We start from the raw sequence: 16034 nt of genomic DNA on the forward strand, positions 1-16034 counted from the left end.
CCCCCAAACTCAACAGAATCAAGGTCTTTTGTTAACTGCTAGCTGTCCAAAACTCAGCAACCTTGTCAGAATTTCAAAACTTGTTCCCTCTTGGGATTCTAGCTCAATTAAAAAGTTTTTAAAAGATGTAAAAGCTTACAGATTCAATTAAAAAGATTTAAAAGTTTACGTATTCCATTAAAAAGATTACAGAGTTTACCGATCCGAACAGAAAGGGATGTGGATATAAGAACAAAAGTCTATCAAGAAGTAGATAAAGTCAGATAGATTCTACAGAAATTCAGGGTTCTCATACACCAGGGGACAAGCCATGACAGAAATCAAGATGCTACACAATATTATGTTCCTGCATTAGCAAAACATTTTTCATTGTGTTGTTCAAATGTTCTGGTTACACTTAAAGTGGTTATACTTGGCTACTAATTTATTAAGATTTTCAAGAACATGGCACAAATTTATTTGCCTAACACCAAACTATGCAAAGCTTGTAACTGTAACTGTTTGAGCCATGATTTACAAACTCACTTACCTAAAAATATCTTCAATTTTTTAACTTTAATCCTGTAAAAATTTGGATTACACGTACAAGTGATGCACATATTTTTTACTCATATTATTCAGCCAATGGAATAAATAAGCAAATTGTTATTTTACATATTAAAAGAAAATTATTTTGCCATATTATAATCATCTTCTGTATAACTTAGCATTCCATTAAGTTACTGTGTACAGTCCAAAGTTGTTTATGTTTTTTAATTACTTTGTCTAATGATAAAATCTCTGAAATCCACTTAAAAGACATTGGGAATTATCTTATTACAAAATTACTGATATAGCATAGTAACAGTAATGAAGTATACAAATCAAGTACATTTCTTTCTGTATACAAATGAACACATTCGAGATTCAAATTCAGACTTCAGATGTTTTTAGTAGTCTGTATCTGACTTACCTATACCACAACAAAATTCACGTTATTTTCAGTTACACATGCTAATTTTTAAACAGATTTCTAGATTTTTTCATAATTTAGAATTTGAATAAAAGAAAAATTATGAACGAAGTTTACAGCTTTCCTGTAAACAATCATGTTTATTTATGCTGTAAAAGATCACATCAAGTTTGTATTAGGACTCTCTTGCACCACTCTGGTGGCTTTCTCAAATCATTACTTAAACTTCTGTTCAAATGGCCTTCACTGCTTGATAGTCTTATAAATTGACTGTGAAGACATGAAAAAGAGCCTAGAAGAGAAATTCTACTTACTTGGCAGAGAGCAGAGAAGATTAAAGGGTCTAAGATCACGATTTGAGAAAACAAGTCTCTGATTCTGAATTTAGAAAATACACCTAACACAAAGATTCTGCAACCTCTAGAACAATTTCTCTGTCATATTTCATCTCCATCATCAGTTAGTTCCTCTAATACCACTTTCCCCCTCAGGCTGAGAGCAATACCTTTTCTTCAATTTGGTGTGACATTTCTAATATTTTACTTGGCAATTAACTAGCCAACATCCAAGAACTGAACCACAACTGACTCATAAATTTAAACTTAATTTCAAGATAACTTATTTTTTCATTTCTGTTTGGAGATGTGATATTCACTTTTATGTTCAATTTTCCTTATAAAAAAATACAAACACACAAATATTTTTCTATTTTTCCAAAACCAGAAAACTGTTTTCAAATAAAATTGAAAAAAAAAAGGGCTGACCTCTTGTGTGCATGTATGAAACTGGCAGAATAATATTTAGACAGACTAATGATTTTATAGCCAATATATACCAGATATAACAGATCTAAAGTCAAGTCCAGCAGCGACTGGAAATCCTTCAACTGTTTGAACTGTTTAAAAGGGACGTAATGAGAGTCTCTCTGCTGCTGATGTTTGCCTAGATCAAGTCCTGCTTGCCACTAATAACAGTCATACTTGGATGTAATCAGCTCTGATATCAAAAGATCTGTCAGTTGTTCAGATCACAAAGTTAACAACTCAAAAGTTTTTACATTTCAGTCTTGCTTACCACCTGAATGACTCCCTTCTTATGAAGTATGCTGACTCATAGCTAACTCCCGAAAGATGAGTCTTGCCGACATAAACGTTATTTGACCGTACGGAAACATATGTGTTCTGCTGTACAACCACAAAAATCTCCCAGAAAAAAAACCCCAAAAAACACGAAAGAAAAAAAAAAAAAAGAAGCAGCAATGCCACATGATTTAAGCACTAATAACTGTTATGAAAGAGAACAAAAACCCACAGCCATTTTATCCTTTTCCACTAATTCAGAAAGAAAAGAAGTTACAGATCCTTTGAGAAGAAGGTTGTACAGTTAGTATCTGCTAGGCAGAAGCCACTTTTCAAAGGGCTTTGTCTGCCTCAGCTCTACAAGGATAAAGTCTTAAATGATGAAACAATTCCTTCGTACAAGTATAAATCACTAGTGATGTATTTTAGAAACTGTGGTGAACCAAGTTGAAGCAATAGAAAATTGTAAAAACAACCTGATCAGGAGTACTGTTCATACAAAATTATGTTTAAAACAGTCAAGTATAAGAGGGTACACATAGGAGTTAGAGTACTAGCCCTCCCAGCAAACCAGAAACTATCCCAGAAGTCTTGAGAGGCTGGTGAGGTCTGACAAAACAGGTAATAGAGTATGAAGTCTAACTGGATTTGTAAATTAGCAGGAATTTGATTTTCTATGTTTTTGATGTAGATGAAAAGAATATCATACATGACAGGGGCTGCACATTTTCCCAGGAATGTCACAAGATTCTAGCTAAAGAAAACAATTCAAACTTTACCCAAAAAAAGACCTAAAGACTGGTCGAGGGAGGAGATTCTTCCCTACTACTCTGATCTCATGAGACCACATCTTGAACAGCTCTGGTGCCCCTAACATGAGAAAGACATGGAACAGTTGAAGCAAGGCCAGAGGAGGCCACAAAGTTGGTAAGAGGATTGGAGAACCTGCCCTACAAAGACAGGCTGAGGAAGCTGGGGCTGTTCAGCCTGGAGAAGAAAAGGTTGTATGGAGACCTCACAGCAACCTTCCAGTATCTGAAGGGGGTCTGCAGGGAAGGTGGAGATGGACGGTTCATCAGGAACTGCAGTGATAGGGCAAGGGCTGGTGGCTTCAACCTGAGAGTAGGTTTAAATGGGATATCAGGAAGAAATTCTTTATTGTGAGGATGGTGAGGCACTGGAACAGGTTGCCCAGAGAAGCTGTCATGTCCATCCCTGGAAGTGTTCAAGGCCAGACTGGATGGGGTTCTGAGCAACCTCATCTAGTGGGAGATGTCTCTGCCCATGACAGGGGGCCACCATCAAAAAGATACCTTAGCTTCAGAAAACTCCCAGGTCCATCTGTCAAGCTCCAACCTACAAGGTCATTAGAGAAAAAGAACCTCACAAAGCTAAAGTTTTGCACACCTCCAAATACCAATTTCCTCCTGGTCTACCAGAATGAATACCAGGCAGCATTTCTACTGAACTCATCATATGTGCTTATCCATCTAAAATTCTCCTGTTACATGAAAAGCAACTCTCTGAACTCCGACCTTAGTCAGACTCTGAAACACCTAAAGAATTTAAGAGGAAGAATGGGCCTTAAACCCAGAAGAATCTTTGTGAAACTAGCATATACTAATAAATTATCAACTCAGAGCATGTAGCTCATTCACTGCAAGAAACTTATCAGCACAAGAAAAATGACAGATTCCTCCCTAAACTAAAGTCATTACAACTATATTTAGAAACAGTAAAGCCATAAAATCACAGAAGTCTAAGATCGTTCGGAGACAAAAATTGTACAGTCAGAGTCAGCAGCTTCATAATTGTGACCCACTGAAACAAGTATTTCACAGAATCACAGAATCAATTAGGTTGGAAAAGACCTTAGAGAAAATCAAGTCCAACCTATGACTGAACACCACCCCAGGTCAACTACATGGCACTGAGTGGCACATCCAGTCTTTTCTTAAGCATGTAATTGGAATTACAAGCCCTTCTTTTAAATTCATTTGCACCTGAAATGCAACATTTGGAAAGCTAAAAGAGAAATCCAGCCTTGTAACACTGACAACCCAACGCAACATGTGGAGAGACTGTGTACACGTTTGTGTGCGCACACATGAGGAACAAAAAGATGGTCACTTTCATACCCAGAGATTATTGAAATTCCTTTGTCTTATTAAAAAATTCAATGTACTTTTGCAAAGAAAGGAAGATGCATGCACAAAATGTATGCTTGAATTATTTTACTACAAATTTCAGCAGTGGTTTATGTTGGGGAAGATGAAACAGGAAAGCCTTATAAATATGATTGCCTGACAAAAGATTTTGGGAATATGAAAACTACAGGCAACATCGAAATGAAAGCCACTTTTGAAATACCAGGTCTTAGTTACTGAACAACTAGAAAACAATGGTATGGCCACTGAAGTAATCCCCTCTTGATGAAACAATACCCTCTGCTTGCAAACAGGTCCAAGGGTCAGAGCAGACCCTACTAGCTCAGCAGAAGGGGTCCAAAGAGTAGTTTTTAGAAGTTAAGATGTAACACTCTATGGTAATATAAGAACTCTTATAGGCTGTATGTAAATGCTATAGGATTTGTATCTTGTATTAGATTGGTTAGTGACAATTAGAATATTCAGTACAGAAGATGATTTATTGTATTGTAACCAGAACTTCAGTTACTCTCACTCTCTCTCTTACTCACACTCTTCGCACACTCTTACTACACTCTCTCTCACTTCTTCTTCACTCTCATTCCTCTCTCGCTCTCTCTCTCTCGTTACTTACCCGCTTACTCTCTTGCTCTCTTGGGCCTGCTCAGAGCTGCAGCTGGCAGCTCTAAGCAGTGCCCCTACACCCACGCCCTTTGCAATAAACCGCATGTTCCAAGATCTGCCTATAGAGATCTCTCGTCACCGACCGTCTATGCCCGGTCCAGACCGAACCCACACCCAGAACCTACAGTCTGACGCCCAACGTGCCTGCCGAACCCACACCCGGCACCTGCAGGTTTATGCTAGACTCTGGGTAAATGTAACAATTCAAAGGCATACTTAGATATCAATGTATTATTTTTTTATTTAAAATATACCACCATGTTAGTCACACTTGATTTCCTAAACTATTACAAAGAGCATTAACCACACACACAAGCAGTCATGTTATATCCAATAGAACAATTTCCTTCTGCAAAGTGATTAAGCATGTGTTATATACAACATATACTTAACTTCCAGGACCAATCTGTTTTGCAGGGCTGCATCAGGAAGTAATTCAAGCTATTTACAGCTCCTGCAATGATTTAACTATTCAAACTGTATCTCAGCGCAACAAAAGAAGACTTTCAGTTAAAGGATGGTATACCCTTAAATTACTTGAAAAAATGCAGCAGTCACCCAATTCAGCTTCACAACCATTCTAACGGGAACAGTTTTACAATCTGGTGCTAATTACTTCTGAAAGAACAGAGAAATTAGCATTCCAGTCTAAATGCCACCATTTTGATGAGCCCTGGATTGTTAAAAACTTTCTCGTATGAAGCTGAATTTCACTGCTTCATTAGATCAACTGTTAGGTATATACTTACCACAGGCTTTACAGGCAACAGTGCAAATCTCTTCTGCAACATATTCTCCAGCTGAAAATTGAAGGTAATCTCCTTCTGTCTTCCCAGGAGAATGATAAAGGTACACTTGAAGCAATGGTTCTGTCTGCTTGGGCGCACTGTTACTCCCACGGATGTCACCATTCTGGTGGACAGTAGAAGTTGCTGCACTTTCCATATTTGTCATTGTAAGACAAGCCATAGCTTGTTTTCGTTCTGTTCAGAGCATTTGTCTGAAAGAAATGTAAGAAAAACTTCTTGACTAAGTGTACTTGGTTTTATCTGTAATACTCCTATTTAATAACAGTACTGTTCTGACACTGAAAAACATTGAAACTTGAATACAAGAGAATGGCTTAGGCAGTTTATGAAAAGCTAAGTTTCTCTTTGATTTACTACATCACCCTGGAGGAAAAGTAACAGACAGTATTACAGGATCAAACAAAGTATTAACTGGGAGTCCAGCTAGAGGATTATCACTTTTCACTGGATTTTAGACAGTATGTGCTCATTTGTCCAACTGCAACATGCTACTTAAACCTGAAAGCCAAAAGAGATCTGTACAACTCATTTTATTCCCAATTTAAACCTACAAGACAAAATAACTAGCTGGGTCACAAACTGGCACGATGAAGGGAAGGACAGAAATAGCACCTTTAAGCTAAGTTTTCACTGTAAGCAAACACTTCAGAAAACAAGTGCTGAGATGCGAATTTAAAAGACTTGGTTTATACCTATGAATGGGAGATCTTCCAAGACCACCTTCTTCCAGAAAAATCATTTAATCTGCTTGCAAGCTAACAGTCCTTTCTGATAAATGTAATCAAAGAAAAGAAGACTTTAATAATGCATTAAGTAACCACAGGTATATCTGATAATTAAAAAAAAGGTTTAAAACCATGAAATTAGACAGCATATTCCAAAAGCCAGCTGAAGAATGTCTTTGCTTCTCTGTGACTCCATAATAATTTTAATCGGTATAATCCATGTTTATGCCAAAGGCTTTGATCACAGTCTAAAAGCTTGCTTTTATTAAAAGTGATTCCAAATAGCTACCACCTGGAATTCTGCATGAATTCGGCATGAAAATAGGTTTAAACAAGACAGTTATAAAGATTTGGTTTTTTAGAATCAAAGAATGGTTTGGGCCACAATAAGGTCCCCCTGATGCCTCCTTCTCTTTGAGCTGAACAAGCCCAACTGTCTTAAGATTTTCCTCACGAAGAGGCACTCCAGCCCTCTGATTGTTTTTGTGGCCCTTCTCTGGACTCACTCCAACTGGTCCATGTCTTTCCTTCGCTAGCGGCCCCAGGGCCAGACACAGGACTCCAAGTGTGGTCTCACAAAAGCACAGCAGAGGAGAAGAGGATCACACCCCTTGACCTGCTGGCCATGCTTCTTTTTATACCATAAAATTGGTTTTCTTGGGTGCAAGTGCACATTGCCAGCTCATGTCTCATTTTTCATCCACCAGGATCCCCAAGCCCTCATCCATAGGGTTGCTCTCAAATCCATTCATCCTCCAGCCTGTACTGATCCTGGAGATTGGTCTAACCCCAGATGCAAGACCAGGTGCAGTTGCCCTTGTCAAACTTCATGAGGTTCCCCTGGACTCACTTCTCAAGTCTGTCAAGGTGCCTCTGGATGGTGTCCCTTGCCTCAATCCCTTCAGCTGCACTAGTCAGCTTGGCGTCATTCCCAAACTCACTAAGGGTCTGCATGTCGCTGCTGAGATATTGAATGGTTAATAAAGATACTGTACTTGAAAATTTAACTGTTTAAGTTAAAAATATGTTTATTGTTTTGCATAGGCTTGTGAGTATTACATTCTTAATGCATTATTTTCAACAGCTTTTGTGTGTATTGAACTACGTTCCTTTGTCATAAAAGAGCTGTTCGGAGCATGTTTTGGGGTTTTTTTTAAATTTTCTGTTCCTAAGTGCAATTACTTAAGAAAGCATGAGTGTATGAATATTTAACGTGGGCTAAAGATGATGTGTGCTATGGAAATCGCAACAGTTATAACAGCAGGAAAAAAAGACTGAACACCTTAAATAAGGAAAACACTAACTTCTTGAGTTATGAGATGACAAAAATATTCAATTACACAAACGAGAATAAAACTGTGTACCATTATGCTAATTCTGGGGGAAAGAGAAAAGAAAAAAGACACTATCACCAAGTGAAAAATGCACCCTTTTACTTCCCAAACTAAGCAACACATAAATATACAAAAATTAATGTCTAGATGCAAATGTCATTCATTACATTTCTTAAGCCCTTATGTAGGGGACATATGGATTCCCTGTGTCTCATTTACAGAGCCAGCCACCTTTAAATGAGAAGATACGTGCTTTTAGCTCCAAAGGTAGCACAGGTAACAGGTAGGTGTTTAACTAAAGAAAAAAGCATCCGTCTTAACAAGGAAATACTGTTTTTTAGAAGAAAATAACCACCACATTGCTAGAAACATTACATTTAAAAGATTTCTCACTACCTGTGTCAACATTATGCAAGATATAATGTTTGTGCTCTACAACATGCTTTTATAAAACATTCACAGCTTTAACCCACAGCTTTAATTTCCACAGGAGGCTGTCTTTAATTGCTACAGTAGTTTTCCCAATATACTCCAATATTAATCCTCTGCTTGTTCAAACCTTCACCTGAACTGACAGATCTTTTCATCTTGGTCACTTGGCATTATGTCTGTCCAACACTGAATGGAAATATAATTTGTAAACCTAACTGAAAACCTGGCCAGTTTCAGAAGCGTACTAAACACACACACTTGTGCCTACCTCTCCTTCATAAAGTCTGTATTTACAACATATTTGTCCTTTCAAAAAACTCCCATCACTCCCTCTTTGTTTCAGTATAAAAAAACTCAATAAACCAAGAAGGGAACCTTGCTTAATCACACCTAAGAATATGAAATAGCAACAAAATGCAGTAAAAAATGTAAATACTGTAGCAGAATATTCTACTCCATTCTATTTGTTGCACTAATTTCAAAGGTTCCATGTGACAATGTGAAAAAATCTCAAGAGATACTATTTGTAAAACTGTGTCATGACTTCAAATTAAAATAATTTTCAAGTTTCAAGTTCGTCTTTTATATCAAAGTGCAGACAAAACAGATTAAACCAAGAAATATTCCTACATCATTCTCTTCACTGAAAATAGAAAACATTTTCTTGGCCTCTATCATGCAACTAAAGCAGTTATACAGACAGAGCCTCACATTCAAAGTAACTGAAACACAAGGTCCCCACTTGCTGGTGGTGTGAAAAACAAAACAAAACTGCTTTCACCTGTATGTCTTAGCAGAACAAGTCTCCAGTTGGACACACTTTGTTTTCCCTGCTTTGCTCCATGTAGAGACCGCTATACTAGCACAACAGAAACATTAAACATGGCAAAAGAAAATAACTGCTGTTGATCCAGAATACTTAAAATACAACCTATTTTCTGATGAAGTGAAGCATTTTGAGACTAAATATACTGGGAGACAATAACCTGTTTGCAGAACACATTGAGTATAATTTTCTAGGTTATACAGATTTGTTATCATACCGCAGTTCAAAAGAATTTCTGTGTTTCTGTAAAGAATGTGAATAATTCTCACAGCTATATGAACGGATTTAATATATTGAGAATGGGACTTTTGTAGATAAGTTAATCGGTACCACAAAGGTATTTGTTTGGCACAAAAACCTATACCAAGTCTACACACATTTTTAAGTGGATGTCTGACATAATGAAGACTCAACGAAAAAAATGGCCTACCCAATTATCCATGTGATAAGTAGGATTAGGTAACAAAATCTGAGATACAAAGATGATCTTTTGGAGATGAAAACCACTAGCTGTGAAAGATGTGATTCTGGTATTGATGAACAGATTATTTGGTTCAATAGAATTATTTTATGTTCCTAATCCAGATAATATAAGGATAAGATTAATCATTCCCTATATTGCTCTAACCACAATCACCAGCATCTATGACAGAACATGTTCACATACAATTCTCTGTCGATGTTTGTTCCTCCAATGCATCTGAAAATTATTTTCACCAGCCACACTGGGCTGCAGTAATTCATATGGTTCTTTTTAAGTCAGCCATCAAGAAACTGGTAAATGAGATGAAAAATCATGACTTACAGAAGGCGTTTCACTAAAACATGGAGGACATACAAAATTCTCATGATTTAATAATACACAGCATTCACAGCCTTCTGAAGATTGTTTTTCAACTTATGGCTTTTTTCTTTGCGGGGGGGGGGGGAGGGGGGAGCATTTGAGGCAATAGGTGGCTGTTGAAGGGAAGCCTCCTGAGCCAGGGTCTTTAGCCATACCACTTCAAAGGTACAACTTCAAAGGTTCAAAAATGAGAGCATCCTCTCACTACAGATAAATCCCCAACAGTCAATTACCTTTTTATCACTTGAGAGATCTCTGTATTAAATATGGGAATGATGAAGCCCTTTAAATAAGCATGTCACAAGCCATCCACTTGCTGCAGGAATCCACAGAAAGTCAGACAAAGCACGCACACAGGCAGAGGTGGAACATAATGTATCTGCAATAAAAACACAATATTAAAAAATGTTAATGGCTGTGAACAATACATAATGCATGATTATTGAAGAATTCAAATCTGCATTTAGATACAGACAAAGTGATCGCCTCCTATCTTATTTGCCCAAATTCCTGACATCTTTGACAAGAACTTTTTTAACCTGGGCTGTCTAAAATACAAAATTTTTTAAAAAATTAAACCATATTTTTGGTACTGAGACTGCTTCTCAATTCTAGCAAGAAATTGGCATAGAAGCCAGATAACTGACTTCAAATGTAATTACCAATTTTTCTTTGCATACGTTTTTCTTTTCTGTGAATATAGCATCAGTTTATGAAAACTGCTGATAGCATTTCATGAAGAAAACAGAAATGAAAAAGGAAAAATAATCACAAAAGGAGACATGGAATGTTCACTTCATGTAGCAATGTCCCTTTAGCCACAACCATTAATCCTGTTTGAAAACTGACAACATCCACTCATTTCAATTCATGTGGAAGACCAGCTGACTTGTAGCAGGAAGGGCAAGGGCACACCCACCCCTGCTCTCTTTGTGCAACACTTCTGTGGTTGCAGGAAACCCTATTTGAAAGCGCTTAAGCACAACAGCAGCTTCCCTGCAGCAGTGAAAAAATATATACATTCCCTTTGTGACCCTCCCAACACAGGAAAGTGCCTGATAGAGAATCAAAAATTAATTTAAAAACTGAATAAAAAGGGGAGGGGGGGGGGGGGGGAAACCCCCGGGAAGTTACCGGGGCCCCAATTCAGAATGGGGGAACTCTTATGTTTTATGTTTGTCCCTGAACAGGAGTGAAGATATCAACACAGCTTCCTCAGTGCCATGTGCTGTGTTGACTGAGTCTGTCATGAATACCACACTCCCTCCCTTCTTCCCTCCCCAAAAAAGAACCCATCTCAATGAGCAGTTCTCAATTCAGCTTCTTTCCCCACAGAAGTCAAACTGATGGCAATGATTAGTGTTTCTCCTCTTGCAAAACTAGCTCTAGAGAGAGACACTTTTGCCTTGCTTGGACAGCTATGTAATTTGTATGCACCTCCTCCAAGTGCTTCAGATCATACCAGCATCTGATCTGAAGGCCAGCAGAGTCAGTGCAAGTTTTCCAGACCTGTGCTGAAGTCCCAGAGGGAGAGAGGAAGGGGTTGTCTGGGGGAGACCCATCTATCTCTGACCTACTGAGCACACATTCCATGCACACTGATCTGAGAGCACAACCTTCAAATAAAGCAGAGAACCTCCACCTGTTCACACAGGTTTCAGATCAAGGGGCACTGTGGGTATTCTAAATTATTTTCTATTTTGAAAATACTGTTCCATGCTCAGGACTGCCTACCATTCATAATTCCCCGTCAGGCTCCTGACTTTGAGCGAAACTGCATGAAGATTTTATCTGACTTTGTTTAACCATGTAGTTTTTCCACAAACCCAGCAAAATAAGGATTGCAACATTTTGAATAGCCTCAGTGACACTGCATCTTGCATTTCAAAGGCAAAAATCAATAAAGCAGCCTAATATCAAGTCTATTCTTCATATGACAAACAAAAATGACTGCTTGCTTAAGAAAGGGCAGTTTATAGCTGTGAACAAGAAGCATGGAAACTCAGAGATTAAAAACTCCAAGCTGAAGAGGTTCACATAACATACACCTCTTTCTTTCTCTCCCTACCTTTTTTTTTTTTTAAAGAGAGAGTCAACTACTTTTTCTTCAGCACACATTTACTGACATACCCATTTACAGGATCTGCATCAAGGCCTTATAAAACTATTCAGTTCACACACTTTCAGACTGAGTAAGTCTCATCTGACACAACTTACTCTTTCAGAAGCAGAGCTGCTGTACCAATCTCATAGTGCCCCATCTTGTCAGTGACCTAGCTCCCCCATTTCCTCCTTCCCTCTATTTGTTCAAGTCTACACCAGCTTACATTTCTGGTAGCTGCAAGGATTTAAATGCCCAGTTCCAAAATTAACTTAAGAGTCTAATGAATCTCAGTCAAAATAAATTAGTCCATCATCTCCAAGTTGCCACTGTCTGCAAAGAACACAATACAGAATTTGTTATTTCAACAAGCCTTCAGAATTGCTATAAATACAATTAGTGTTTGTGCCTGTGTCACCAACTACTCAGTTTACTAGTGAAAGAAGAAAGATCAAGCAGCATTTTCTATTGACAAGCAAGGCCTTGAAGACATAGGCAGTCTCCCAACAACTCAGTATGTTTATTGCCAGTAAACCAAAGATGACAGCAATGAGCACCCTTTCTATCTGCTTATACACACATCCTTCTTTCAAGGAATTTAAATGAACAAAAGTAATGAAAGCCTTCCCACGTGATGGTGGGTAGGTGGTGTAGCAGGATGCTCTGCCTGGAATGGAGTAATGGAACTCAAACAATGCCCTATTTTCCAAAGCTATCTGTGGTGAACTAAAAGGGGCATGTCATGCTACTTTTGGTGTTGAATTATGCTAAAACCAGTCTGACTCATCAACACCAAAGTTAAACATCCTGATAGTGAGGTGAAGATGTGGTAGATATGGTAAAGCATCCTCATCTAAAAATGCTAAGGTGACACAGTTGGCCTGGATATGACTGACAATCACTTTACACTCTAAGAGTCCAGTTCCACTTTCAAACAGGTTCTTTTAACACATCCCTTCTTGAAGTGTGTGTGGAGATTCCTCCCTTGGGTGAGGGTACCCCTCTACTCCTCCAGGTTAAGTGAAACAGATTTGTCCACAGTAGGTGCTATGGGTAAGTAACATCCATCTCTACTTAACAATTTTCAGGGGGTTTCTTCGCTAGCTTTAATAGAATGGCTTTAATATAATTGCTTTGACATAGTACACTATACTATCCTAATTTAGCTTCCATACTGGACAGTAAATAATTCTGATTAAGATCTTTATGTCTAATCATTTATTATAGTAAATAATTCATTTTTATATAAATATGTCTGGTTTGCCTTCCTTAATCCTGTGGAACAAAGTTGTACAAAGGTTAATCACTACCCTATAATTTCTTAGGCTTAGAACTATTAGTCTGGGGCTAAGATTGGATCCAGCCACACTAAGCTCCTCTCCAAGAAGGAGTTTAGAAGGCAAGGGGGTCCTTTCTGCACCTCATGACTCAATGGGAGCTTCTCTAATTAAACTTTGTTTGAAGGTCTCACTCGACAGGAGATAAGGATTACAGCAAAGTATCACAAAAAGTGCTAAGACGTCTTACATTACTCAGTAGTAACAGAACATCACAAGGTTCTAAAGGGTATTATGTATCGTGTTCCAAGACCACCAAAATAAAGTTTTTGCCTCTAAATCCAAACTAAGAAAAAAAGTCAGTCAGTTTCCTGCTTCAAATTATTTTGGCTAGTTTGTTTGATTTACGCTTAACATGTATACTTTGTATTTAATTACAGTCTTTGCAGCTCAGTTTCAATACACAGACAAAAGGAGCACAATCAAACTTCCTCATAACATGTGCTCAGCATGGCTTGTTATGCTACAAAAAGTTTAAAATCTTAAGAAGATAACAACAGTATTCATATTCTGCATATACGATGTGCTATCCTTGCTAATCTGGTCTGATTTTCCTTGCCTATGCAGATTTGTTTTGGTGGGTTGCTTTAAAAACAAAAGTATACTAAATTCAAGGAACCAATACTGGCAGGCAATAAAGTACTGTATTGTTAAAACATCACCTTGTACAGAATAACTGCTTTTTAATGCACCAACAAGAGGTTATGAAGTCTTTGTTCAATCAAAACATGCCACATCAGCTAGAATTTCACAAAAAACCTCACATCAACAGATTCATATATTTCCAATACATATTCATGCGAAAACATTCACCTGACTAACTCTGTCAAAATATTCAACAATACCTTTAAGAATACTAAGCAATCTGGAAAATCTGAGAACTCTTTTCCATTTTTTGGATAACAGGTGCCAAGTTCATAAATAAAGTTAATCTCTAAACTATGTTGTCTTTTCTCAGGTAACATTTAGTCTGACCTTAAAAACAGCTTTCACAAAAGTACAAAATATTGTCCTAAAGCATATTCAAAGAAGTTTACTGAACAAGGAGCATGTCTTCAGTTTTCATGGTCATTTTTCTAATATGCTCTGCCTATTGTTGCCCGGCCATGAAGTAAAGCCACACAAGAAAACAACTGCTCCTACAAGAAACAACTGCAAAAAGTTAAGTAACTCCCAAGGAGGTTTCCTGTTTTATCAGCTTTATACTAAGAGCACACAAGAATTTTTAATACACCAAAATTTGAATGCATGTAGTAGCAAGCAATACATAAGAAAGGTGACAGATTAACATAACAATGACAAAACATGCCAAAAAAGAAAGGCAGAAAAGCAAAGATAACATTTGCTTATAGTTTTCACTTGGAAAACCACTACCAGTATCCATAATTCAGTCCATGAACTTTTGCGTAAGGAAAGAGCAATGATCCTGGCCTGAGCTGCTTGCATGACACACAGGGACTAAGTGGATAGAAGCTGTTAATATGAGGATTATCATCTTTCCATTCTGATTAGAAATTTAAAAATTGTGATTTCTAAGTTCTTCACAACAGAATGAAGTAATTGCTGTACTTACTGCAGGAAGACAACTACCTGGGCCTGCTGTCAGAAAATGAATGAACACCACATTCAGGTAAAAGCCTCAACACCACAGTAACCTGCCAAGTAGGTGAGTTACCAGATAAGTAATCAAATCCAAGACCTGCCCACAAGCAACAGCTCTGTTTAGATTCCATTAGAACTTTGGCAGAAGCTGGTCCATATCTGCAAAACATTTCAGTTTCACCATGGTGATAAATTTCAGCAAGTCTATTTCATAAGAAAATTTCCAAGCAATTCAAACGGTTGCCCAATCATTTGGCAGAGATTCTGTCCCACGACAATGGCATCTGAGGGTCTTTAGTCCATTCAGAGACACCATTATCTGCATATCTTTATATGCATGGAAAACATAGGAAAAATAATGATAATGGGTCAGGAAGACTGTTTGCATGAAGCATGTGAAAAATATCACCAATTTACCATTATTCCCTTATGTATCTCTCAAATTCTTCTAAAGTGATGCAATAAAAGATGACAGCACCAAAATTAGGACTAAGTGATATTTCCAAAAGTATACCACATCATACTATACACTTTGCTTTATTAACAGTACTGAAAACCGAATACTGTTTAATAGCTCAGATCATGGGAAAGAAGTTACTTACTAGAGCACAGGTCTTCCTTAATTGATTCTTTGATTTCTTTCAGAAAGACATTAAATAGGAATTGCCAATATTCCTGTGTACATGGAGGAAATTAATTCAAAGTAAAAAGCAGGATTGCTTGCTACTGGTCTCATTCTGCCTGGTTGGCTTTTGGTTACAAAAAAATAGTGAACCACTTTTCTACATTGAACAATCAAAGCACCAGTTTCAACATAAGAAAAACTACCAATGCTTTACGAAGAAGTTAGGAGATGATAAAAAAAGTTCAATGAAAAAATAACGTTTTGATGTTGAACAAATATTCCAACAAACCACCAAAGCAAAAAAAAAAAGAATTCTATTAAGGGCATTTTTGTTAAAAATACTGTCTTGGGGAAAACCCTTCAACAACCTCTAGAGAATATGTAAGAGTTACAGCTACACTCATAAGTTAAAACAAATACTGGAAGTGAAAACAAAAGCAAAAAGTACAGTAACAGCAAAGTAGTCTGTGAAATTACTTGGCTTTCTCAAACATTGCAAGACTGAGGCAGCAGGGAGGTGATGCTGGAAGACACTTT

General features: G+C 37.5%; 1 protein-coding gene across 5 annotated transcripts in view; it reads right to left on the reverse strand.

Annotated features, from left to right (window-relative positions):
- JAK2 (Janus kinase 2) overlaps window positions 1–16034 on the reverse strand; it is a 95532-nt gene that overhangs the window by 45596 nt on the left and 33902 nt on the right. For 4 of the 5 annotated variants that reach the window (XM_042053969.1, XM_042053964.1, XM_042053966.1 and 1 more), the window contains exons 2-3: window positions 10066–10211; window positions 5612–5862 (exon numbers count right to left, since the gene is read on the reverse strand). In XM_042053969.1, the coding sequence (XP_041909903.1) occupies window positions 5612–5831 (220 nt within the window). In that variant the 5' untranslated portion in view covers window positions 5832–5862; window positions 10066–10211. Of the gene's footprint in view, window positions 1–5611; window positions 5863–6363; window positions 6440–10065; window positions 10212–16034 lie in introns of all 5 variants that reach the window. The other variant, XM_042053968.1, reaches the window with a different exon arrangement.

The sequence above is a fragment of the Corvus kubaryi genome, unplaced genomic scaffold (assembly GCF_017639235.1).
Source record: "Corvus kubaryi isolate FWS band 111438036 unplaced genomic scaffold, C.kubaryi_AGA036_p1.0 split1-37296, whole genome shotgun sequence".
In the NCBI taxonomy this organism is placed as follows: Eukaryota; Metazoa; Chordata; class Aves; order Passeriformes; family Corvidae; genus Corvus; species Corvus kubaryi.